A 27,504-nucleotide genomic window follows, 5' to 3' on the forward strand; every position below is an offset into this window, starting at 1 on the left:
TCGTTGGCGGGTTCAAAGCACTGGTCGAGGCGTCTCAGACAACGTTAGCGACTGCAGCGTGACAACAGTCAGCAGTGCAGTCCGTTGAAGGTTGCAGGGCTCGATTGGCGCAAACATTTCTTTCAAGGCGGACGCTGGTTGATGCTTGCCGATGCACTCCACCTAGCTTCTTCACTGGGCTTGTGCCGTCCTTTAAGGGGGACAGCCCAAAGCCGAAGAGATTGTTGCAGGCAACAGCCTTGTCCTTGGATTGGTTCAGAGACTCTCTGGTACTGGTACTGGTACGATGTGTGTTGGCTGGGTACAGGTTCTGGATTCAGTATCACCCACTGTTCCCTGGGATAGGTTTAGGGGCGGGATCTTGATTCCCACTTTGGAAATCCTGGCATTCCTTCACTGGGAGAAGTTGTACGGCAAACTGTACCTTCAGCCAGTGTCCAAATGAGTTTTTCTTGTTACTCTTTGCATAGTCTTCAAATTATCTGCCCAAAAGAGGGGATCAGCCCTTTTAAACCCAAATGAGCCACAGTGATTGGTGTAGGCTAAGCCTACATTAATGAACCAGTCCCCGGCCCCCACCAACAACGTCCTGTATGCATGAGGTCATCATCAGAGTGCTTTGCAACCGAAAAGGAAAAGGGATGAAAACATGTAATACTAAGTCTCACCCATCTTCCTGTCTGTTGTGTATCAAGGGGTCTCTTGGTTAATTGAGCTCTCTGTGGTTCCTGATTAAAACTGCAGTTCTCCCTTGAAGCTGCAGCGGGACCAGACTTTTGGTCTCCAAACCACATACTCGTACCTTCTGAATGGGGTTGCACTGCCGGGATGGCTACTTTAAATACATAGTTCCAGACATGACAGGGCAACTGGCTTGAGGTTGACACAATGCATAGCAAAGGTTGTTGGGGTTTTCCTGTCATGTGTTAGTCCTGCGACAAGGCCTCCCATGGGTCTGTTTGAATAAACTCGTAGTATGCAAGGCTGCCACCAGCAGCTAACAAAGGAAAGGGCGGATCCATTGAGTCTGTGCTAGTTAATTAGGCTGACCATAGCAGGAGGAATGTTTTGCCTTCCCTGTCTGAGATGTCTTGATGTACTCTTGGCTGTCATATTCCAACTAAATATGACAGGGGGGACGGGGTCTATAGGCTGTGTCTAGCCAGCGTACACAGGTCTATGTGCATGTAGTGCGATGAGCATAGGAAAATGTGTGTTGATTAGCCCCACACATTTCCGGTCGCTGATCTACTATCATTCAATTTCATTTAGAAAAAATTAAAAAAAGCTCAGGTGAGCGCACACCCACCATGCAGATGGTCGAATTCCTCTCATATTCCCATCAGTAAACGGCCCCAGAGGATCCCTCCTCTGATCCACATACTATCTGTGTGCATCTGTGACACGCTGTTCATCGTAGATGGATCTGTGTCTGCGGTTCACCCACGAAATGCCCTGGGCAATATTGCCCAGACAGTGGGCCAAAGGGAAGGGACATCCATAGGGGGATGCACCTCCCTGCGTCAGGCAGAAAGGCAACATCATGGGCAGGCTCCCCCACCCGAAGCTGGAAATGGCGGGGCTGGTGGTCCGGGGGGTATAAAGAGATGGGGTGGGGTGCAATTAGCCCTCCCTCTTCGCCACCCGGGACTGTGGTGCCTATGCAGCATGGTAGTGGATGTAAATGTTAACTGAAATGTGCTTGTGTCACAAAGTGCTATGATTGATCCAGATGGCACACAATGCCGTGAGGTGTTGAGAGTAAAGCAAGGGAGTTTAAGTATTTTGGCCTCAATCACACAAAGGGGGAATTGCAGGATTAGGACTTAGATCGCCCAGTAACTAAGTGAAAACAATTTAGCAACCAGACCAAATCTGCCTGTAGAGGGTTTTTGACCTAGTGCGATCTTAAAAGGGAGGAAGAGATCTTCTGCCTAAGTTCGTACAACAGGGGTAGCACGACCCAGTGGATAGCACAATTAGGAAAGGGTCAAAAAGAATTGCCAACAAGACTCTTGCAAACATGACATGTTCTAAAATTGCACACATACTCTGAACACATATTTTTACCATTTCGTTTACACCAGTATTTTACAAAAGAATGAATCTTGTTTTTGAGGCATTTCTTTGGGGTGACAGCTGAACTGCCAGTTGTCCTTTTGAAAGAACAATCATCTTTAAGTTACCACTCAGCACTATTCAAGAAAACCAACCCTGGGCAAAGAATGACAAAATGTTGCTCATAGCATAGCCTCGCCATATTTATTTTATACTGGACCCAAGATAGGTTGAGTAGAGGATGACAAAGGGCAGGCTAGCTCTGTGCAGGGTGGGAAATTCATTTTAATAATGAGCAATCACACCCAATAGGGGGAGAGGATCTCGCAATTTAACATACCTATCCAACTTTAGTTTACATCACATAGAGAATTCACTCAGACCACCGAGGAGCAAAGTTATCAAAAATGTGTTTCTGCCACATTGATAAATCCTCTTGTAAAAAAGTAAAAAAGTTAGGTTTTTTCATATTCGTCTTAAACTTCAGTGTCACAAAATGTTCCATTATGACAGTGGAGTGTGTGGTACACCACGAGGTTGAAGGGTTGCTTTACAACCGAGCTGGAATAATATACACGAGCATTTCCCTACCCAAAATGCCAATTCTTAAGGCACAAATTGCATTACAGTTTCATAAGAAAATGGGCACGAGATTTCTTTAAAGAAGATGGGTTTTGACGCAAATGTGGCTTGCTTTTTCTCGGCTGGACATTTAATTTCTCATTAGCGATTTATCACAGCCAGGCTGCAGAAAGCATCAAACTGGATTTTTGACAAAATACCCGTTTGCCTTTGATCAAGCCCTTGAATTCTGCTTTTGTGGGCTACTTGTTTTCAGAAATCTTTACTCTCAATGGAGGGTGGTTCCCTGTAGTAAATTTCCACATGCAGGACCCAACACAATCTGACTTCACGCACATTCCAAGGCCTATTTCATGTACATTAAAAAGGACTGATGAATGGGCGCATTTGATGAGTTGTTAACGGAAACCATTGAAGGCCAAAATTGAGAGTTTACGACCTTAAAAATCAGAACACCTATTGATAGACATTGCGTGAATGGAAACAAAGTCCACTCTTCTAAAAATTACACATTCCTAATAGGTCGAGTTTCAGAACTAGAAACAGACTTTCTATGTGAGGCTCTGCCAAACAAACCCAGCATAGGTAGAAATATTCTCACTGTTAGTGAAATTGAGTAACAGCTATGATTTACACTAAGCAGCGGGGGAGAGGAGTGGCAACCACCACTTTTCCCACCCAACACACAGAAAATGGAACGTGGAATACAAAAATGGCCGTGATGAATTACACAGCAGAACGACACACAGCAATGCTACCAGAGTTCTGAGCCATATCATTGCAAACATGTCTTATGCCTACAACAACGTTCCCAGCCTACTTCCAACAAACAATCTGCTAGTGTGGGCCCCAATTATTGTGCAGTCACCACACCATTTTTGAGAAGGGCATGGGCAACTCCTAACCATGCACATCATTTGCTCAATCCCACTTCACACTCCTTCCAGTCGAAGGAGGACAAGAGGGTAAAAGTACAGAAACGGCAAGATGCAATGGTCCGGCAATGGTGAGTAGGAGGCTCCCCTCAGGGGCTTCGAAAGCATCCATTGGACATCTGCGAAAACACACGAACCCTTCCTCTGCCAGCAGCTAATTTTTGGCCAGCTAAAGTGACTGGAAGGGACCACAAAAAGCCACTCATTATCCACCAGACGCAGGATTGGGGTACATGTTCGCAGGGCACCTAGTTTCATTGTGCAACTCCTCAATCGGCGAGCATGCTTTTTAGTAGGACTGACATTATCAGAGGGAGCTGGTCAACTGGTCGCCACAATATGTCTTCAAAGCAAGTGCTGGCTTATTTCAGGTGTGCAGGCAAAAACGTTTGAAATAACAAACTTTTGATCAAACATAGTTCTTTAGGGCAATGCATAAATCTGTGGTAAAAGTACAGCCGCCGCTCTGTCTTTTGTAAAGATTTTCTATGGATTTCAGACAGAATAAACTGTAAGATTATAAATTAACACATTCTCTGGGTTAAGGGGTAAACCCAACAAGGTAAAAATGGCCCATCACTGCAAATACAACGTCTGTTATGGATTCTAGAAAATGTTACTCTCCCTTCTATTAAACGAGGAATACAAATTGATTTTAAATCAATCACTTGTTATATTCGCTATAACTTTTTTTTAAATCATGCAGTGATCAATATGCAGGGCAAAGACTGAACTTCGGCTAGCAGTTTTGAACTGGAGTGGCCCGCCAATCTAATGGTTCGAGAAAGTGCTTGAGATGAGGGATGGATGGATGAATGAATGGGGGTCAGGTTTGCATGCATTGTCTTTTGGAGTGTCCGCATTGAAAGACACGATGCTGGTTGTTTGTAAAATAGGGTAAACTCTGTGCTTGGAGGTTGTTCTGAGGACAAGTCTAATGCGGTCTTGAAAGTCGCCAAACAGAAATAAGTGGTAGCTACTTGCAAAAGTCATCCCAATAAATGATTGTGCTGCTCTTCTCCAGTAGATGGCATATCCACCTTTTTTCCAGCAAAGAAAGTGGTGCTTTCACGCAAAACGGTGTTTTGCAGGAGATCAACCCATTTCTATGCCGCAAATGCCGGCTGGCATTATAAAACGGTGTGTAAAAGTTCTAAGACACTCGAGGGACAAGATAAAGATTGGGTCAGAAGATGGTGGTTCAGTCTGTTGACTACAATGACCTGGCAGGAATTATCAATGAGAGACGTCCACATTTTCAAAGGGCGTATTACAAACATCCCAAGGTATTGTATATTTCGACTGTTTCGGGCTGATCAGGCCCATGACGGCTAGATCTGTAAAGATACGATCCAGTTGTGGCTACATGTTCTTCCATGTCGAGCACAGGCACCGCCAATAGATTTCTCGATGTTGTGTTTTCGGATGGGACCATGATAAATAAAGCGTTCTTTTGCAGCTGTAGGGGGCAGAGCTCGTAGTGCCTATGCTTACACCCACTGGTGTGCTTGTGCTTAATTCTTGACGGAGACCAAATCGCCAGCATGTGGTGTCAAGGGGCTGACATGGCCAGCTGCTTGCACGCATAGTTGAGAATATTTTAGACTGCCGCCTCTATTTTACGTCGGCTATTTTTATTTAACATGCAGCTTTTTTAGAATGGCATTAACCTCGGTGGCCAGAGGGTCTCGGCTGCAACACACCACAACCGTGTGCCCTATTTTAGGTCGGCCGAGGGCAAAGTTCAAGCCAACAAAATGTTTGTTTTGATTTGCAGGGAGTGCACTTTACCAAGAGGCCCACAAGGTGGAGATGGAGAGCAAAGGCTTCGACTTTCTAACAGGTTATTGGCACTGAACCAGCTACACGTTCACACTCTCTTCCGAGGAGAATTGGGAAATGCAAGTATTTTAAGCGCGAATCATGTTGCTGTGCTCTGGCGTTACAACATGCAAATGAAAAACTTCGTAGCTCGGTTAAATCTTCGGAAGGGACCGAAATGCGCTTGCTTGGTGAAAAGCTCCCCAAGGCACATTGAACTTAAAGCATTGGAAAGCCAGCTCTAAAAGGTTGGCCTTTGACTTCCATCAATCAATATGTTCCACAGCTTAGGGGCGATCGGATCCTCTTCGGCTTCGCAAAGCACTAGACTAGCGTGTCCTGCAGAAGACCAGGTGTACTGGCCAGCTGCTTCCATTTTACAGTATCACTGCCTATAGGTAGCTTCCAGATCAAAATCTGTTGCTGTTGCTGTTAATACTGCAGCCAGTAGCTGAGCGAAACGTCAATAACCAATGTGGCTTCTTGGCACTAGGGGTAGGTACTACCAGAGCCAGCTGTGCTACCACACACCTAAAAGACTCATTTTAACAAGCAAACCTTGCATTCTTTATTTCTGGGCCTTTGGGCGTGAAACACGGTCTCCACTCTGAAATGTAAGTTAAAAAGAGACAAAGAGGCAGAAACACTACACATTAGAAAGTGTCCACGTGTCCGTGTGGCCTCATCACTTTTTTCAGTTTTGTATTTAAGGGAACAGTTTACTGTCCTCAGAAGGACGGAACACAGCATCAGCCGCGCCAAGGTTCAAACTTGTGGACTGCAGGTTGAATACATCGCTCCCTATCCTGGCTCTATGATGGCAGTTCGCTTTCTGTGGCTTTTGAGACCCTCACATGATGATCCTGCAGTTTATCCCATGCCTCGAAGCGGTCCATGTAAGCTATTTAATTGGCTGCGTTCTCCTCTCTGCGTGGGTACGCTACATGGGCGGAAAGAATCGAACAATGGACACTATAGTCTCAGGGGGCAGTGACTGAGATGTGGATAATCAGAAGCTGGAGAACATTTGGACATGGGCACCCAACCCGAACTGTGAGGGGACGGATGCTCAACAAAAAGCACACATGTAGACACATTCAAACAAATCTCATTTAGTAATGCTAAGAATGGTGTCTGCAACATTACGTGTTTGTGCTTTTATAAACGGCCGTATTATGTAGGAGAAAATGAAATCTCTAGCCCCCACTTTGCTAAAATGACTTTTTGCCTATTTGTGTTTAGAAGAAGCCGTTGCGGTGTACAGCTTAAAAACAGCGTGTGGATCCATTTGAACACAACCAAAGAAAATATATCTGATCCCACGCAAAAGCTCCACAAACGCCCCAGAAGCAGTAAAGGAATGGCTTTGATTAGAGCTGCACTGCTGGCTTTTCTTACACTTTCTGAACGCACCCCTTTGCTCTTAGTGTAAAGTGAGCTACAGGGTGCAGCCGAACAGTCTCCTTGCTCCTACCGCCCAGCTAATGTATGATTCAGTGGAGCAGGCGAGCTCGGACATGCAGAGTTTTATTTGGCCTACCACTTCAGCACTGCTACTGCAGGAAAGTCAACAAGCTCCCTTTCCGAACACAAACTGCGAAGACAGGGCATGCTGTATGAACTTGGATTACTCAGTAAATGCACATCGAGTAGCGTGGGATTACATTTATGCACGTGTACTTTGGGTGCTTCAAAGCGGTTACCTTTGCCCCCTCTATGAGCCAAAAGACAAGTTTGCAACAGAGAATAGCTGATGACCTACAAAGGCTGGCTGCCAAGGCCATAACAGTACACAGAAAATTGAGGAAAAGCGTGCAGCCAGTGTGGAACAAATTGAGAGACTGTGGATTTTTGTATGAAATACTGGAAATGTTTGGAGGCCTGGTTTACAAAGCGTTTGCACCATTGTAAAATGCGTTTGCAAATTAAGCCCAGGGATATTGTATTAACACCGACGTGGGGGCATGTTAGTAGATGAAGGAAGGTTTGGCCTGCTCTGGGGCTCTTAACTACACATCAGTGACAGGAAGGAGAACTGTATTGAGGAGTCACCAGGACAGTAAACCGTCGCAGTAGTATGTGGAAAAACCCAGGTTAAACATGCTCTACTGCTTAAATATTCGGATCATTATCCCACTGGATGGTATTTATATACCATGGAACCCTCTCTGGCTGGTGAAAGTTTGATTCATACTGGCCTGGTAGCAAACATATGACCTGCCCAGTGTACTCATTTTATCGAGCTAGCTCACACGAACGCATGTGATTCTACTCGAAAAGAGCTGAAAATGTAGGAAACTGCAGCTAAACAGAAAAAAAGACAGGACTCAAAATGGGGCTTTTCACGAGACTCAATATTGCACAGTGAACTCGGGTGAAGCCCAAGCACAAGCGCCATTGCTGCCAGAACAAACACCCTTCCAGATAAACATGCATGCACTCATTCTGACGCCACTGAATACTAAGAGGACACGATGGACCGGGCATTGAAGGGGGCCCAGGGATTAGCCGTCGATCGGAGCGCATGTGTGCACAGGGCGAATACATCACACTATTCCTCCCTGCACAGGGTTCTGACATTCCCAAAGCAGGCCCTGGGACATCTTCATCGGAATACTAATGTCGGCGCGCGGCCTGCGGCCTATTCTCTGGCGGCTGAATGGAGTGACCGCATGCTCGGCGCAGGCAAAGCGTTCGCTGACCCCCCTAATCATCTCTGTCATAGCCACACATTCAGCCCCGGCCTGCGCCGTCCCACTTTCATTCATAAAAACCCGCCATTGTCCTGCTGAGCGGCGGGGCCGAGGAGGGGCACCGCGGCGCAGTGGAGGTCGCCACTGTTCCTCGGCCTTGGCCCCCATTCAAGCAGCAGCCGCGCCATCTGCCAGCACTAGCAGCACACCTCCCCGCGGGGACGTGCAAACCGCAGCCCCTCCGATGGGCCAACACACACACACATATACCTCCAGAACGGCGCCCGGCCCGGCGGCCCGCGCACAAAGCCGGGGCTGTTACGGGCGCCGTGTGGAGCTTAAGATCACTGGGGGAAACGCCACGAGGCTTTCCACTGCGAGCACGAGCGGGCCAACAGGAGCCCGCGGTAATGAGCCCGCGCCGCGCGCGCCTCCTCTCAGGGCCTGCGCGCCGGTGTGTGGCCGCCTGTGGCGAAGCTGCGCTACTACGGGGGCAGCCTGCCCCGGGCAGGGAGGGCCAAAGAATACACCAAAGACAAGTGGGGCACGGACTCGGGCGCATTCTGGGCCTGCGCACCGGTGTGTGGCCGCCTGTGGCGAAGCTACGCTACTACCGGGCAGCCTGCCTCTGACAGGGCCAAAGAATACACCTCAGACAAGTGGGGCACGGTCTCGGGCGCATTCTGGGCCTGCCAAAGAATACACCTCAGACAAGTGGGGCACGGTCTCGGGCGCATTCTGGGCCTGCCAAAGAATGCACCAAAGACAAGTGGGGCACGGACTCGGGCGCATTCTGGGCCTGCCAAAGAATACACCAAAGACAAGTGAGGCACGGACTCGAGTGCATTCTGGGCCTGCCAAAGAATACACCAAAGACAAGTGGGGCACGGACTCGGGCGCATTCTATGCCTGCGCACCGGTGTGTGGCCGCCTGTGGCGAAGCTACGCTACTACCGGGCAGCCTGCCTCTGACAGGGCCAAAGAATACACCTCAGACATGTGGGGCACGGTCTCCGGCGCATTCTGGGCCTGCCAAAGAATACACCAAAGACAAGTGGGGCACGGACTCGGGCGCATTCTGGGCCTGCCAAAGAATACACCTCAGACAAGTGGGGCACGGTCTCCGGCGCATTCTGGGCCTGCCAAAGAATGCACCAAAGACAAGTGGGGCACGGACTCGGGTGCATTCTGGGCCTGCCAAAGAATACACCAAAGACAAGTGAGGCACGGACTCGAGTGCATTCTGGGCCTGCCAAAGAATACACCAAAGACAAGTGGGGCACGGACTCGGGCGCATTCTATGCCTGCGCACCGGTGTGTGGCCGCCTGTGGCGAAGCTACGCTACTACCGGGCAGCCTGCCTCTGACAGGGCCAAAGAATACACCTCAGACAAGTGGGGCACGGTCTCCGGCGCATTCTGGGCCTGCCAAAGAATACACCAAAGACAAGTGGGGTACGGAATCGGGCGCATTCTGGGCCTGCCAAAGAATACACCAAAGACAAGTGAGGCACGGACTCGAGTGCATTCTGGGCCTGCCAAAGAATACACCAAAGACAAGTGGGGCACGGACTCGGGTGCATTCTGGGCCTGCCAAAGAATACACCAAAGACAAGTGGGGCACGGACTCGGGTGCATTCTGGGCCTGCCAAAGAATACACCAAAGACAAGTGGGGCACGGACTCGGGTGCATTCTGGGCCTACGCACCGGTGTGTGGCCGCCTGTGGCGAAGCTACGCTACTACCAGGAGCAGCCTGCCTCTGATAGGGCCAAAGAATACACCTCAGACAAGTGGGGCACGGTCTCGGGCGCATTCTGGGCCTGCCAAAGAATACACCAAAGACAAGTGGGGCACGGATTCGGGCGCATTCTGGGCCTGCCAAAGAATACACCAAAGACAAGTAGGGCACGGACTCAGGCGCATTCTGGGCCTGCCAAAGAATACACCAAAGACAAGTGGGGCACGGACTCGGGCGCATTCTGGGCCTGCGCACCGGTGTGTGGCCGCCCGTGGCGAAGCTACGCTACTACCGGGCAGCCTGCCTCTGACAGGGCCAAAGAATACGCCTCAGACAAGCGGGGCACGGTCTCGGGCGCATTCTGGGCCTGCCAAAGAATACACCAAAGACAAGTGGGGCACGGACTCGGGCACATTCTGGGCCTGCCAAAGAATACACCAAAGACAAGTGGGGCACGGACTCGGGCGCATTCTGGGCCTACGCACCGGTGTGTGGCCGCCTGTGGAGAAGCTACGCAACTACCAGGAGCGGCCTGCCTCAGGCAGGGCCAAAGAATACACGAAAGATAAGTGTGGCACGGACACGGTCGCATTCTGGGAGACCGCTGAGGTCCAGCACTGCACTCTAATCTACCCCCTACCCAAAAGCCAGGCCTTGGCCGAGCGAAGACAAGCAGACCCCACCCAAACAGTGATCGAACCAACTGGGGTCAAGAGGGCATACTGACCTGTACAAACACTAGCCGGACAGTGCACAAAGCTCTGTACCCACCAAAAGAGCCACAAGAATGAACAGATAAGAAAGAGCAGCAACCGAACTGGTCCATCCCCTCGAAAAAATCCATCTTATTTTTCCCATATCATATTCTGTTGGCACTCTTTAGCCCATTGCCCGCCCTTTCTTTGAATTACGCCATTTCAGTTGTCGGGGCACACGACAGGACAGATAATCAAATGCCACTGCTTCTGGCAATCGTATTTGGTGTACAAAGGGGATTGCTCTTTTCCCTAGAATTTCAAATGTTCTTTTTCCACATCATTAATAACAATCCACAAGTTCGTTACAAACAAGCACAAAAAGCAGGCTACCTTACCACAGTTTCTTTTTATGGATGTATTTAAGATTTTTAAAATACAGTAGTAAAATAAAGAGTAGATTGCTTGTGCTTACATCAATTATTATTCTGGTACTTGTTGGTTTATCATGTGTTTGTATACTTTCTTGGTAAGGTCACCAACATGGGGGATTAAGTCAAATAACTGCAGCTTGCAGTGCAAGAGAAACTTGAAAACATCGAAGTTAAGTGCCAAAATAGAAAGCTGGGCTCATATCTAACCTTTACCATATAGAAAACCAAGTTGTGTGTTCTTAGGAAACTCATTAAATATCACAACCTAACCTCTCACCACCACTGCTAGTCCGAAAAATGTCAAAATGGTCAGTCATTGGGGGGGCGTGGCCAACTGGCGACCGATGAAGACGTGAGCCCGTAGAGCTCCCGAAGCCGCCAGCTACATCCTGCAATATCCTGCGAATTTGGGCTAATCCAGCCCCAAAAAAGGTTCCTACAGGGTGGCGGAACCCTAGTAGGAACGATATCTGCAACTGGAGCTGATTCCGAAGCGCCAATCCCGAGATATCGGCATTTAGAAGGAGAAGCAATCGGCGCCAAACGGAAATCAAAATGGCCGACAGAGACACAATCTAGACCCACAGGCGCTGCCTCTCGTGGAAATCGAAAGAAACTCGTCTGAAATTGGGAGGGGCCCATCCAGCAGATTCGACGCCAACCATCGCTGGGGGACTCAGCCGCCCAAGCTATCAGTGCTGACCCCCCCCACTCCCCGCGGTCCTTGCTGGGACGCCCATCTATCGGAATGACCCCCGGCTTCGCCGAGGCCTGCAACAACAACGGACTTTGCGGGACCAGCACGACAGACCAAGCAGAGCGGGCGCTCCGATCCTTCGACAGCAGCAACGGCCGCTGCGGTGCCGAACGAAGCCTGGTGAGCGGTATACGGCGGAGCCGGTAAGGAGGAAGGGGAGGAGGGGAGACGCGATCCTGAGACACCGAAACTTAGCAAACGGCACCCCGGGCTTACCGTCCGCCAGCCCGCCTACGCTTCCCCGACCTCTGCCAAGAATAACGGGGGGAAACACAAGAGCAGCACCCCCCCACACACCGGACATGGGCAAAGATAGGCTTAGAAGAACTGGAACCCAGAACACAATGGAACAATACACAACGCCTGCCCCGACATCTTCCACGGCCCAGAATAGAACCGATGAATCACCAGACCCTGAGGCCGACATATCCCTTAGGGACGTGATGAATGCTATCTCCAATTCTCGATCTGCCATGGAAGTCAAAATGGATAGCATCTGTACGGAGGTCTCTCTGCTGCGCCATGACCTGCAGAAATTATCATCTCGTACAGGGGAGGCGGAGGCGCGCATATCAGTGGCAGAAGACAATGTGAGAGGCATGGGCCAGCAAATGAATGCAGCACTAGGTCGCATTAAACTACTGGAGGAGAGGGTGGAAGAGGGAGAGGGCCGATCGAGAAGAAATAATATCCGCATCCTCGGCCTGCCAGAGAAAGAAGAAGGACCCAGCATGGAGCTGTTCCTCGAACAATGGCTCGCCGATTTATTCGCTCCTAAATCTCTCTCAAACTTCTTCTCAATTGAACGGGCACACCGGATACCAACTGGCAGACCAACTCCCGGAGCACCGCCACGAGCGATAATAGCCAAGATCCTAAATTACAGAGATCGCGACGCGATACTCCACATGGCAAGGACGAATGGAGCCATGACCTATAACGGCTCCAGGATAGCCTTCTTCCCCGACTTCACCAAAGAGGTACAAAGAGCAAGGCAATCCTTTGACACTCTCAAAAAGAGATTACAAGGGCTGAATGTGAAATATGGTCTGCTATTCCCAGCCCAGCTAAAAATCTTTCATAAGGGCACTACTGTGCATTTCACTGATCCAAGAGAGGCATGGAGCTGGGCAGAACGCAACCTAGAAGGTGAATGGGGCCCATGGAGAAGACAGGAAAACCGTAGAAATAGACCCCGACCAAACAGGCCACCAAATGAGCCGCCACAGCAACCGATGGAAGAAATAGCACAGAATGCCGACGCCTAAACACAACCGACAAACATACGGAGGCACGAGCAGGAAAGAACACTACTCAGAACGGCTGGCGGCTGCGTTAAGACACATCACGCAAGCCACCCCCCCGATTGCAATCGGTATAGAACAGACCCTGCAATCACCCGCCGTGGTACCACCAACCCACGGCGGCCTAAGCAAGTTACGGACTCTTCACTACGGCACCTCCACCGCCACAGTGACAAGAGATACCCCAAGTTCAACGGTTTGATTAAGTTTGGTTGTGTGGGCGACAGATGCTTCAGTTGGGGAAGGAGTATAGGGAGGGGGGTAAGTTGGGATTTGTTCACGTTCTATGCTGGCAACAAGGAAAGCACGGCTTAGACAAGCACGCTGAAATGGGAAGACAACAGGGCAGTCCAAACACCGATAGAGCAGGACTCCTCTCGTCTAAACTGCTACCAATGGCACAGACATACGAACAAGATAAGAAATGAGTGCGAAAGGGACAGACACCAAAAAACTTAACATCATGACATGGAATGTCAATGGCCTGGGAAGCAGTATCAAGAGAAGACTAGTAACACAATACCTGAATCGAAATAACCCGGACCTAATACTGCTTACTGAGACACATTTGGCCGGCACAAGATGCCAATTTTTCAAAAGAACCAAATACCGTACAGCAATACATGCAGGTTTCTCGATGGGCTCGAGAGGTGTGCTTATATTAATACACAAAAGAATCCCTATAGAGATATCCAACATAACCCAGGACACCGGAGGGAGATTTGTCCACATAAATGGAACGCTATGGAATCAAACCATTGCCATACTGGCGGTCTATGCTCCCCCGGCGCTCACAAATACCTTACTCGACGACATCACACCGATCATAGCCAACAACACCGCGGATATACTAGTTGTAGGTGGAGACTTCAATGATGTAATGGACATTAATCTAGATCGTACACATATCAGGGGGAGAAATCCGATGATACCGACGAAATTAGCCATCTTTGCCACAGCATTGGGACTGAAGGATGCATGGAGGGATCTGCACCAGATGGAGAAACAATACTCTTTCCATTCAGGCGCGCATGCATCGTTGTCTAGACTAGACTACTTCTTCCTCCCTGGTGTAGACATACATAAAGTAACGGAGGCAACACTCCAGCCCAGGGGGATCTCGGACCACTCACCGCTGAAGATCCTACTCGAAACAGAACGACCCAGGCCTCCACTGACTTGGCGCCTGAACTCGTATTATTTAGGGTTCAAAGAGTTAGTAGAAAAGATGCAGGAAGCCACTGTCTCATATTTCGAAACAAACCAGGACTCGATAGAGGACCTAGGAACCATATGGGAGGCGTACAAAGCAACCCTGAGAGGGGTAGTACTGAGCTGGACTGCTGCACACAAAAAAGCGCACAGGAAGGAGGTTGAAGACGCTGAAACAGAGGTCAGAAACGCTGAAGTGCGATATATAAACACAGGCGCATCAGATGACAACAGAGCCCTACAAGCGACACAAAAGAAGCTGCATGATGTCACACTTACCTGTGCGAAACAGGCACACAGGACAATGCGTACCAGGCTATACGAGACTGGAGACAAGGCCGGCAAAATGCTGGCGTGGCTGGAAAAAAGAGAGGAGGGTCAACACCAGATAAGATGTATCACTACCAGGAATGCAGAACAGACCTATACCGACTCAAGCATTGCTGAAACCTTTGCAGAGTACTATGAGGCATTGTACGCTCCCCCGACGACTGCACTGGATCCCAGCATCCTGGACACACTCACCATTCCACACCTAAGCGATACGCAAAGAGCGAGTTTGGAAACAGAGATTACAGAGGAAGAACTGTCGACAGCCCTATCCCAACTCCAAAATGGGAAAACCCCAGGGCCTAACGGCTTCCCAGTGGAAGCTTGGAAAAAGATCGGCAATGAGCACATAGTACCACAGATGCATAAAATGTTCCTATATGCCAAAGGTAAAGGAATTCTGCCCCCGGATCTGAGAAAGGCCACTATAGTGGTGATACATAAGGAAGGCAAACCAGCAAACATATGCAGCTCCTACAGGCCGATCTCACTTATAAACATAGAAGCTAAGATACTGGCCAAGACACTGGCTAACAGGCTCCAGACAGTCATACACACCCTTATCCATCCAGACCAATGTGGCTTTATGCCACGGAGATCCACACGAATGAATATCCACAGGCTACATGCCGCCATTGAGAAGTCTCCATCGCTGCGGGATGCACTAGCACTCCTCGCGATTGATTTCGAAAAAGCCTTCGATTCAGTCCACTGGGAGGCCTTGTGGAGCATTATGGGTAAAATGGGGTTGGGTGAGCAATTCATAGGCTGGGTCAAGCTGCTCTACAACACACCGACAGCTGAGATAAGGGTAAACGGGTGGACATCACGTAGTATTAACCTGGGTAAAGGGACCAGGCAGGGCTGTCCCCTTTCGGCAATGCTATTTGCACTGGCAATCGAGCCCCTGGCAATAATGCTGAGAGAATCACAGTTGTGGAAGGGGTTCCGGTGGGCCCGAGATTGGGAGGATAGGGTTTCCCTCTATGCCGACGATTTACTGATCTACATGAGTGATCCACTAGTATCATACCCCATCGTCACCCAAATACTAAATAGATACGGAGCATTTAGTGGTCTACGGGTAAACTATAACAAATCCATCCTTTTTCCGATCCAAGGAACTGATACGACAGCTCTACACAATTGCCCATATAGAGTAGAAACCGAGCATTTCAGATATCTTGGGGTACAGGTTGCGACGGACCTCACGCAATATGTTCCCCAAAATCTCCATCCAATCAGAGATAGATTCGCGAATGATGTGAAACACTGGATGACCCTACCCCTCACCCTGCTAGGAAGGGCGGCAATGTTTAAAATGCTCACTCTGCCACGATTCGTGTACATCCTCCAAAACGCCCCACTGTATGTACCCAAGATAGAATTCCTAAAAATAGATGAGACTCTCAGAAAGCTCCTCTGGGGTGGAGGGCATCCACGGATCGCGCTCAAAACCCTACAACGTTCCGCATGGGAAGGAGGTATAGGACTGCCCCACCTACAAACATATTATTGGGCAGCCCAGATGCCGGTGATAAATGATATCCTGCATAACAACCCTGAACTACCACATATTAAAGCGGATAGCCAGATGAGTGCCGGGCTCACCCCATTAGAGACCCTCTACAATAGTAGGGTACGCATGATCCCCAACACGATTAGAGCACATAGAACGCAAATATGGCTAGATGCACACAAGCACCTGGGATGGGATGGGAAACTCACGCTGGCACAGCCCCTATGGCGTAACAAACGTCTGCCGGAGCTAAGTAAAATCCCAAAATGGGCGACCTGGGAATCAGCTGGGATAACAAGGCTAGCAGACATAATACAAGATGGAGCAATAATACCATTCCAGACCCTGCAGGACAAATTCAACCTACCCCCCACAGAACACTTCCATTACAGACAAATACATCACGCACTTATCACATGTGAGATCGACCCACCGAACATTCCAGATTGCACACCAATTGAGAGAAACATCGTGGTAGATCGTATCGATAATAAAATAACCTCCACAATGTACAATGCAATAGCCTCTTTCGCCACAACGGAACTTACAGATCTGAAAGCAAAATGGGAAAGAGATGTGGGACCAATACAACCGGAAGAATGGATCAAAGCACTCATGTATCCGAGGGAAATTGCCATCTCGGCTAGAATCAGATTGATCCAACTCAAAATTCTACACAGGGTATACTATCCGAGAGAAGCTTTACATCAATGGGGGAGAGCAACTGATCCCAACTGTCTAAGGTGCCAACAGGCGAGGGGGACCTTTTTTCACATCTTGTGGGAATGCCCACGAATCCAAATTTTCTGGCAGAAATGTTGTGACAGGTTATCGGCAGTCATCGGCCGACGAATACCCATGGACCCCAAATTGCTATTACTAGGGATGGATGACGACCTAGACATCCTCCGATATGAGAAACTCATGCTGGCAACAACCACGGGACTCATAAAGAGGAATCTGGCCCAATTGTGGGGCTCACCCTTATCCCCTCAATGTGACCAATGGATAACAGACGTGGATATCTGTGTGCAAATGGAAATGAGAATATACACTACCAGAGGGTGCCCAGGGAAAGCACGCAAGATCTGGCAAAAATGGGAAGACACGTAGGGCTCTGCGAACTCATGAATAGACTTGACAGGGAAAGCACGCAAGATCTGGCAAAAATGGGAAGACACGTAGGGATCTGCGAACCCATGAATAGACTTGATAAACGTTTGGAGTCCTGCGAAGACTCATCTGCACAATGTATAATTTGGACGCCTAGTAACCCATTTCATGAAGGACCTAAAACTCTGAAACTTGCAATGTGCATGAAGAGCTATGCTTAGTGATTGCCTGTATGCCCGAGCGATGACTTGTTATTAACTTGTATGTATATGTTTACGTTTATAAAATAAATAAAATATGTTATTAAAAAAAAAAAAATGGTCAGTCATTAAGGGTACAAAGTATACAGATTTGAAGTGGCTATAGACCACCGTAGCCCTTTTCTAATCCCAACAGGATTTTCAGGTACGTTCTATTCCGTGTCTTCCATCTATGCTGTGTTAAGTGTATATTCCCCATGACCAATCTTCCCCCTTTATACTTGTAGCTATGCTGGGGTATATGCCATGTGCTCTTTTTTAAATGGCTACTGATCTGTGTCCTGTTTTTATACTCGCTCGTGGCCACTGCTACTAAAACGCGCCCTGCACCTATGCCAGAACACAGGAACCCATATCATGGATTGAAATGCTACCATTTTTATTCTAAAGATTCCAGCTAGGATACAGGGGACCAGAGGACCTGCGTGAAGTTGTTCCTAAGCTTATTTAAATCGTTTCCATGGGAGGAGGATACAGGCTAGAGATGGTGAATTGGCAGGTTCATGGGTGTGATCACAGCTTCTTGGGTCCCTTCATTTCTTTGGTGGATTCCTTCCTTTCTGTTGTGAATGGGGTAGCGGGGGTTACAGTGTCAGTTCCCGGGTATCAAACCACCTTAAAATGACTCTGTAGTGGAACCCACATAAGAAAAGAACACCTGCGGTGGCAGGTATTGGAGGTCATTGGAAGATTAACAGACTCTGGCAGAAGCTGCGGCTCACAGGGGGCAGCACCAGGAAAAACATTTCAGTTCCGTAGGCACGTGGTTACTCTGTTAGGTTTTATCCCGAGGCCCTTTTCCTGACAGAAGCCAGCTCACTTAACTTTCCCATCCCATTGCCAAAAGACAATGCACTCGTTTTTTTTTCCTTTTACGTTTTTTTCATATTTCGAAAAGAACGTGTTTGTGTTTATCACAGCTTCTAGCATGATTGCAAATAAGAAAAATGGCTCCATATCAAGGAAGTGCACTTTCATCCAATTACAAGGAAGGAACCATAACACAAACACTCCTTAAATGCATAAGGCCTGTGCTCTGGTGACATGCTCTGGGGAGACAGGGGTTGATTTTGAGAAGCATACACAGCTTGAACCAAGGCCAAGACAGAAACAAGCATCATGTTTCTTCCCAATTTGTTGGTTATTATTTGGCACAAAGGAGAGTACCATTTACTATTTGTGGAACAGAAACCACCAATCAGCACCCGGGTCCAACCCTGTGAAAATGCCTGCATATCCAGCCCAAAAACATAGAACTCAGCTTTAGCCTTTCAAAAGTAGAGCAAATACCATATCTAATAAAATACTGGTGAAACACTTCATGCATTATAGTCCTTAGAACAAGTGAATGAGCTCAAGAGCTATATCAAGTCAGACCAACAAGACCTTGCCATACAGCTCAAATGGCAATATATGGCTCTTATGGACCGAATACATACTTTATTAATTATTATTAATTCAGAAGACTTTAGAAACATACATTCAACTCAGAGTGTGCTGTGATGTGGTATGCAGATGTGCAGCTAACCGCCAGCAGAGCAAGGAGATTCTTGTGGGAAAGACAATCTCCAATCATGTCCACAAAAAGACGCATTGCCTGTATGGGCAATAATGTGGCAGCCACTTTTTAATAACCTGATGATATCTTGTTTGTACATGGCCTATGGGCGTTTAACATGACATTACACATTCAAGGACTGATACTGCACAATGCAGGCTCTAGCGCATTGTGAGAGCAGTCACCTCGAGAGGAGCTCCTGAAGCAGTAGGACAGCCCATACTTAGGGACGGCTGTAATGACGAAAGATTATGTACATTGTGAAATCACACAAACAAGAGCCGGCAGTTGGACAACAGCCTCTGGGTAATGACATCACACTATCAAGGGCAGCTACTTTTTACCAAATAGTTTCAAATGCATTATGACATCAGACAACCAAGGGAAGATACGATACCAACAGGTTGTAAAGCATTGTGACATCACACAATTAAGAGCACTTACATTGCCAAGAGCTTCTGAGGGCTCAATACATCACACAGACAAGAGCATCCTTCCGATACATTATGACCTCAAGAGCAGCTCCTTTGCAAAGAACTTCTGGTGCATTATGAACTCAAGAGCAGCTACTATGCAAAGAGCTTCTGGTGCATTATGAACTCAAGAGCAGCCCCTTTACCAAGAGCTTCTGGTGCATTATGAACTCAAGAGCAGCTACGATGCAAAGAGCTTCTGACACATCACATCAAGTGTATCTGCTCTGCTAAGAGCTTCTGGTGCACAATAACCTCAAGAGCAGCTACTTTCCCAATAGCTTCTGGTAAATTATAACCCAAGAGCAACTACTTTGCCAAGAGATTCTGGAGCATAATAACTTCAAGAGCAACTACTTTGCCAAGAGATTCTGGAGCATAATAACTTCAAGAGCAACTACTCTGCCTAGAGATTATGGTGCATAATAACCTCAAGAACCACTACTTTGCCAAGAGACTATGGCGCATTATGACCTCAAGAGCAACTCCTTTGCCAAGAGACTCTGGTGTATTATGAACTCAAGAGCAACTACTCTGCCAAGAGCTTTTGGTACATCATCACCCCAAGAGCAGCTACATTGCCAAGAGATTCTGGTAAATATTAACCTCAAAAGCAACTACTTTACTAAGAGCTTCTGGTGCATAATAGCCTACTATTATGCAACTACTTCGAAGAATTACTTTGCCTTTTTAATTGTCTGGGGAGGGGATATGGCCATCTCTACTCTCCAAATTCTCTTTTTTTCATTTTCAACGAATTATACTGATTCACTGTATAAAGATGTAAACATAACCATACAGAGTTGCTGGTAAAGGTTCCATGTGAAGTGGCAGAACTGACTTGACTTGGTCCACAGACAGGGAGTGCATGAAAATGAATTATGGATGCAGTGAATACACAGTTCTATGATGTGCATAATGGATGAGTGTGAACCTGAAAATGCGGGAAAGAGGCCCTGCGAGTATGCAGTAATGGAACACAGTGGGCCCGATTCATGGAATATTTGCCCCGTTCAAAGTGACTTTGCACTGCTGAAAAGTGACTTTGCACTACTGACACAAACCGTGATCCATGAAACCGTGCAAAGTGTAACTTTGCCGTGCAAAATCGGGGCAAAGTGATTTTGTACTGCAAAAATTACTATGCCCGGATTTTGCACTGCAAAAAAACACACTCCGCACGGTTCTATGAATCAGAGTTTGTGTCGGCAGTGCAAAGTCACTTTTCAGCAGTGCAAGTTCACTTTGAACCGGGCAAATATTCCATGAATCAGGCCCAATGAATCAAAGTTACAGTAGATTCCAACACAGACGTTGACAATAACATAAATACCATATGTGTTACTATTGCAGACAGTTAAGTGCCATGAACATGCCAATAATAAAAGGCCACCTTGTACGCGTTTAACGGGGACCATGTAGTGGCCAGATTCTGAGGGAGGCATAAAAAGGCTAGTGTGATGGGAAAGGCCCTACAGAGAGTGCCGTTTCTGCCAGCGTGGTAGGCTTACTAGCTGGCATAGACTCCTCCGGGGTCCGCAGAAGGCAGAATTCAAGCTTTCCATGGCCATGTGTCCAAAGGAAGCTAGCAGTTTGCGGCACACGCTACTGCCACCAGACACAGGCAGAGGGCAGTCTCTGGCTCTATCACACGTCTAGACTGGCACGAGGAACCTACGTCTTGTCTATTTTCACACACGTTCCCAATGCAAGGCACAAGAGGGCGATCTGAAGCTGGGGAAGGCAGATATATCGTTGTGCTCCCCTAAAGTGCCCCCCATTTCGGAGAGTGAGCTGCCCTGCACCTCCCTCGCTGTACCAGAGAGCCTGGGTGTAACCCCGTGTTAAGCAGGGTAACTCGGTGTGCAGTTAAACAGCACTGCGGACACGCATCACCGATTGATATGGCCTGTAGCTCACTCACTATGCCAGGGAGTATCCTCGCACAATCGAACTAGTGAGCTGCCTGGTTAGTAGTACCACCCTCTTCAAAAATGGCTTGCTCGGTCACAGGCCCACGGAGTATCAGCACAGAAGTGGACAAGAGTGATATAACTCAACGGGACGTTAGCAGACCGTCTAGTACCGGGGGCCCCTGCACATCACACACTGATATAACTCAACGGGAAGTTAGCAGACCGTCTAGTACCGGGGCCCCTGCGCATCAGATCCGCAACAGACACACATGAAAGAGACATTGCACTGCACAGCCAAAGCGGTAATGGTGCCCGGTACAGACACTAGCAGTGCACCGTGAAATAAGGGGTAATGGTGCACTGCACAGCCACTATCAGTGCAGCCTGAAACCAGGGTTGATGGTGCTCTGCACAGCCACTAGTGGTGCACTCTGAAATAAGGGTTAATGGTGCCCTGCACAGCCACTAGCGGTGCACTCTGAAATAAGGGTTAATGGTGCCCTGCACAGCCACTAGCAGTGCACCCTGAAATAAGGGGTAATGGTGCCCTGCACAGCCACCATCAGTTCACCCTGAAACCAGGGGTAATGGTGCCCTGAACAGCCACTAGCGGTGCACTCTGAAATAAGGGGTAATGGTGCCCTGAACAGCCACTAGCAGTGCACCCTGTAATAAGGGGTAATGGTGCCCCGCACAGCCACTAGCAGTGCACTCTGAAATAAGGGGTAATGGTGCCCTGCACAGCCACTAGCAGTGCACCCTGAAATAAGGGGTAATGGTGCCCTGCACAGCCACCATCAGTTCACCCTGAAATAAGGGGTAATGGTGCCCTGAACAGCCACTAGCAGTGCACCCTGTAATAAGGGGTAATGGTGCCCCGCACAGCCACTAGCAGTGCACTCTGAAATAAGGGTTAATGGTGCCCTGCACAGCCACTAGCAGTGCACCCTGAAATAAGGGGTAATGGTGCCCTGCACAGCCACCATCAGTTCACCCTGAAACCAGGGGTAATGGTGCCCTGAACAGCCACTAGCGGTGCACTCTGAAATAAGGGGTAATGGTGCCCTGAACAGCCACTAGCAGTGCACCCTGTAATAAGGGGTAATGGTGCCCCGCACAGCCACTAGCAGTGCACTCTGAAATAAGGGGTAATGGTGCCCTGCACAGACACTAGCAGCGCACCCTGAAATAAGGGGTAATGGTGCCCTGCACAGCCACTAGCAGTGCACCCTGAAACCAGGGGTAATGGTGCCCTGCACAGCCACTAGCAGCACACCCTTAAATAAGGGTTAATGGTGCCCTGTACAGCCACTAGCAGTGCACCCTGAAACAAGGGGTAATGGTGCCATGGGTTATACATTTGTTATGACAGCTAAAGGGATTCAAGGGGGAGAGGTTGATGGTGTTAGGCCAGACCAGGCAGGTATACGTGAACGTGAGGCAGGATTTGACCACACCAGCAGAAACCAGCAGAAAAAAAAGCGATATATATATAGTCATATATATATATGACTGACTATATAGGTATATATATATGTATCCTACACACTTCTTTACCGCACCAGTGAAAGCAAACGTCGCAAGTCAAAGAGGGACCTGAATTAAGTGTAGCAGTGTGACAGGTACCACAAACATGCACAGCCTGCAACTCCTTACCATGAGAAAAAGACGTCTGCATCTCCCCACACACATTATGGCGGAGATCCCCTTTTGCATGGGTGATATACAGCCCTGACAGTGCAGTGTGACAGCCCTGACAGTGCAGTGTGATAGCGCTGCACTACCTACGCCAGCACTGCGTGCACCAGAAACTGAGGCGAGCCGGGCAGATCTAGACATGCAGAGCGAGGGCACTGGCCGTGGAGTGGACACCCGCCCCCCTAACGCCTCGCTCCCCAGAGATCCTTACCTGCTGAGGCGCGGGCCTCGGTGAGGGGCAGCCTGGCCGCCGGGGCCCCGTCCGCCACGGTCACCAGGTAGAGGCAGCAGAGCCAGGCGAGCATCCCCACGCCGAACCTGCGGGGCTGGGCTCCGGCCTCAGACATGCTGCGGGCCCCGCATACTGCGCACAGGCTCCGGGGCTTGGCCGCTCCGAGCTCCAATCCAATCGCTCCCAGGTTAGATCCACCGGATCCCAGCTGCGACCCAGCAGCACGCCTCAGCCACTGCAAAGGAAAGAGCAAGGGTCAGAACGCGTGCAGAGAGAAAGCCTTAAACACACAGCCTGCTAGGGCCCGCCGGGATCAGGGGCCCCGCACAGCACCATGCGGGCCCCGCGGCACGGGCCTCCTGGGTGCTGCCACCCCCGCCCGGCACGGAACCGCACCCTTATGTGGCAAGGGCGTCCCGCTCCAAATATAAACGCGGACATGTCCTTCTCTGAAATACTGTTCCAGTCGCAATACACTTGGGGTGCACGCACGGATCTGGGCCAATACTGTTCCAGTCGCAATACACTTGGGGTGCACGCACGGATCTGGGCCAATACTGTTCCAGTCGCAATACACTTGGGGTGCACGCACGGATCTGGGCCAGCCAGTTATATGTCCTCACCCGGATTCAAAACAATACACACCGGGCATATTATAAGGCCTTCAATGTAGTGACCCATGGCAGATTCCGCCCACTTTTCACTCAGCGCTGTAAAGATAATAGCTGGACCCGAATGAACTCTAATGCATAGACTTTAGATGGGCTACGTCGTCATGTCTGAGGCCAGCGCGTGATGCTTGGACTATCCTGGCCGAATCATTGTTTCCACGGTTCAATTTGACTTCGCACTGCCGACACAAACCCTGATTCATGGATCTGTGCAAAGTGTATTTTTGTAGTGCAAAGTCATTTTGTAGTGCAAACATTACCATGGACTGACTTTGCACTGCAAAAATACACTGAACAGTTCCATGAATCAGGGTTTGTGTCGGTAGTGCAGTCACTTTCCAGCAGTGTAAAGTCACGTTGAGCGATGCAAAAAAGTCCACGAATCGGGCCCCAAGTATTACCAGCTTTTACCATGCGCTTCGCATTTTGCAAAGCATACAGCATTTACGAGGTGCATATGCACACCCTTTCCATGCACAGTAAACAGGTCCGCTTTTGCACACATAACAAGCTCCTTCCCCGGGCATGTGCGCCAATCACATTGCACTCACATGTCCTTGACAGCCATTTTTTTTTATGGATCTGCACTATAGCACTGGCAGTAAACGCCAGACGTTTGCACCCACGGCATACATCGAACACTGACAGCAATCCGCTGATATTAACACTCAACGGCCAAATGTTCTTAACATTTGCATTCACCAAAAAGAAAGCAGACCATTAACACGCGGTATCCCATCCCCGTGTATTTGCACCCAGTACTGTAGATTCAAATAGCACTGCTAGGTGGTGCGGTTATCCGCCCCTATCATCCGGATGCATGCATTCACAACACACACACGGAGCTCGAACAGCAACTAGCAGGTACTTGCACCAAGCATTTTCGTACATTTGCACACAGAAACGTTCGAAACGTGTCCCAGCTGCGTGCACACAACATACCATGGCATACGCAGCGCAATGGCAACATTCTCAATCATTGCATCAAACGCCACTGACCGCACCACCGCGATAGAAACACCCATAACATGCACTGCAACTAACAGCTATTCCCGGGATTTTTGCACGGATCAGTAGCATGTTCTATATATGTAAATAAACCACTGACAGCTAATCCCGGGTACCTCCCACTGCATGTACATAGAGCGGGAAACTACGTGTTTTACAAAGCATGCACAGTGTGAACTGGCAAATTGTCTCGTGTAGGTGCACTCAGTAAATGCACACATCGCTTCTTGATTCGAGCGGGGGATTTCAATGCACGTATTTCTCGGACTGCAAGTCCCAGAAAAGGTTGCAGTGTAGAAATCCCACGCATTTACACCTATTGCGGGGCATGCACAGAGCATTGGGAACTGATCCCAAATAGTTCCCTTGCACCTATTGCAGGGCATGCACAGAGCACCGGGAACTGATCCCAAATATTTCCCTTGCACCTATTGCAGGGCATGCACATAGCACTGGGAACTGATCCCAAATAGTTCCCACGCTGCAGTGTGCCCTTTCCACTGTGGCACCCAGACGACTTTGCCCCAGCCCTTTTTCGGCCCATAAACAGGTGCTGGTGTTTCATCCCCTGCATGATTCGTGTACGCGTCGACGGATTTTACACGACACAATCCCCAGGGAAAAATGGTGAAGTGCAGGTCCCTGCCCTTTCCTTCATCATACAGTGAGCGGAGCGAATATGGCCGGAGCAGCCCACACCGTGCAATAAACCCTGCACTGCAAATGTGCTCCGCCGACGCTTAGCCCCCGGACCTGCTCCGTGCAACTTGTGCCCGGGACAGCGCCAGTCAAGGGAGCCCAGCCGTAGTATCCAGACACACGTGAATCCACAATGCACCGGTGGAGAGGGCAGGGACCCGACACTCAAATCCTGGGGACCAGTGTCGTCCGACGTGCCACGGCGTGCGATAGTCCCAGAAGAAGAAAAATGCACCCACATCCAGCAGCACAAGGTTGGCACGATGCATTTAGCCAGCGGTGCTCCTGCAAGCTCCCGGCTCCATTCGCTAAACAGCTCCCGGACGAGTACAGTACAGCTTGGTCCCTTGCTTGTCCGTGCCGCAAATATCCGCCCTTGAAGACAAACCCCTGTTAGTGCTGTGCGGGTACCTGAGCTCTCTGCAGACCACGCGCCAGATCCCGGTGCAGGGTACTAATGGAAATGAGCTCCGTCCCTAGTAAAACCACCGTGCCTTCTTGCATGCGCTGCCAGCGCCTGTGCAGCGGCCACTGCCCGGTCCCGGGCTCTGCAAGCAGCACAGGACACGCCCACCAAGCCACAGGGCACGCCTCTCATCCACTCAGCGACAAGGGGCGCGGCACACAGTGCAGGTCCCGCCCGCCAAGCCACAGGTCACGCCTCTCAGCCACTCAGCGACGAGGGGCGTGACATGCAGCAGAATAGGCCCCGCCCACAGCGAAGCGGCGCTAACTTCCGCCTTCTATTGCTTACAAGAATGTCTTATTAGGTACCCTGCCCACAACACTAACGTCCGAACCTGTAGCCAGCCCACTAACCGCAAACCGCTGCCGACACCAACCTTCTAGACACGCCCACCGCACTATTACCGGTGGTGCTCCAATGTGAAGCGTGAAGTTACGCCCAGGACTGAGTGACACAAACACGGCGTAGTAATGCTGATCCAGTCTAGGCTGCACACGCTAGTCGTGGAGAGAAAACACAACAGGCTGCTAGTCACTTGCCGCTAATGGCGCACTTGCATCTGAGGTACAGTAAAACCTACCGGGAGCACGTGAAATGATTTTCCGTTATTTTAGGGACGTGGCTTAAAGCCCCGCCTTTGCCTGTGGATGCACCTATCCCCGCCCCTGTCTGCTGGCGGGAGCTCTTCTGTATCTGTCACCTGCCGCTGTGCAGCCAATCAGAAGAGTTGGAAGTGTTGCGGCGCGGTGGCAGTTTGGGGGAAGGTTGGATCCTGTACTTCGCAACTGCGCCACAAGCCCTCTCGGGGTCAGTGTCGGCTCTTGAGGAGTCAGTCCCGAGACCCTGAAGCTCACGAGCCATGGCTTTTTTACCAGCGTGAACTTGGGTTTTACAACCGTTTCAGTTTGTGTTCACGCACGATAGGATTTTCGTTTTTCGAAAATAACTTTAGTTGCCAGTCACGAAAACTTTTAAAGGAAATAAATGTTATCGGAAATCATAAAACAGTTAAACCCTATATTTACTATTTACAGCCCTTGTAAGAAAATGCACACGAAACATTAAGTGCAAAATCGAATCTCTTATTCAGAATGTGGAATCTAAATATATGAGGGCAAAATATCGACAATATTCCGAGAAAATTGCCCCCCGTTTCATACACTACGTGTCTAAATTAAAGCGCTTACTAAGAAATAAAACTTGAGTCTTAAGTTAAAACGTGCTCTAATTATAACCGCACTTTATACATAATTGTACTCACAAAAGCCTCTGTAAACATGTTTACAAATATGTGCCTACAAAGTATGCCTCTTTCATTATTCGTATCGGAT

General features: G+C 49.1%; 1 protein-coding gene across 6 annotated transcripts in view; it reads right to left on the bottom strand.

Moving 5' to 3' along the window:
- Positions 1-26,255, bottom strand: part of FGFR3 (fibroblast growth factor receptor 3) — a 145,096-nt gene extending 118,841 nt beyond the window's left edge. For 5 of the 6 annotated variants that reach the window (XM_069632141.1, XM_069632140.1, XM_069632138.1 and 2 more), the window contains exons 1-2: positions 26,119-26,255; positions 23,309-23,564 (exon numbers count right to left, since the gene is read on the bottom strand). In XM_069632141.1, coding sequence (XP_069488242.1) covers positions 23,309-23,564; positions 26,119-26,211 — 349 coding nt within the window. In that variant the 5' untranslated portion in view covers positions 26,212-26,255. The other variant, XM_069632142.1, reaches the window with a different exon arrangement.
- Between the last annotated feature and the right edge of the window lie 1,249 nt (positions 26,256-27,504).

The sequence above is a fragment of the Ambystoma mexicanum genome, chromosome 6q (assembly GCF_040938575.1).
Source record: "Ambystoma mexicanum isolate Mex_15411 chromosome 6q, UKY_AmexF1_1, whole genome shotgun sequence".
NCBI lineage: Eukaryota > Metazoa > Chordata > Amphibia > Caudata > Ambystomatidae > Ambystoma > Ambystoma mexicanum.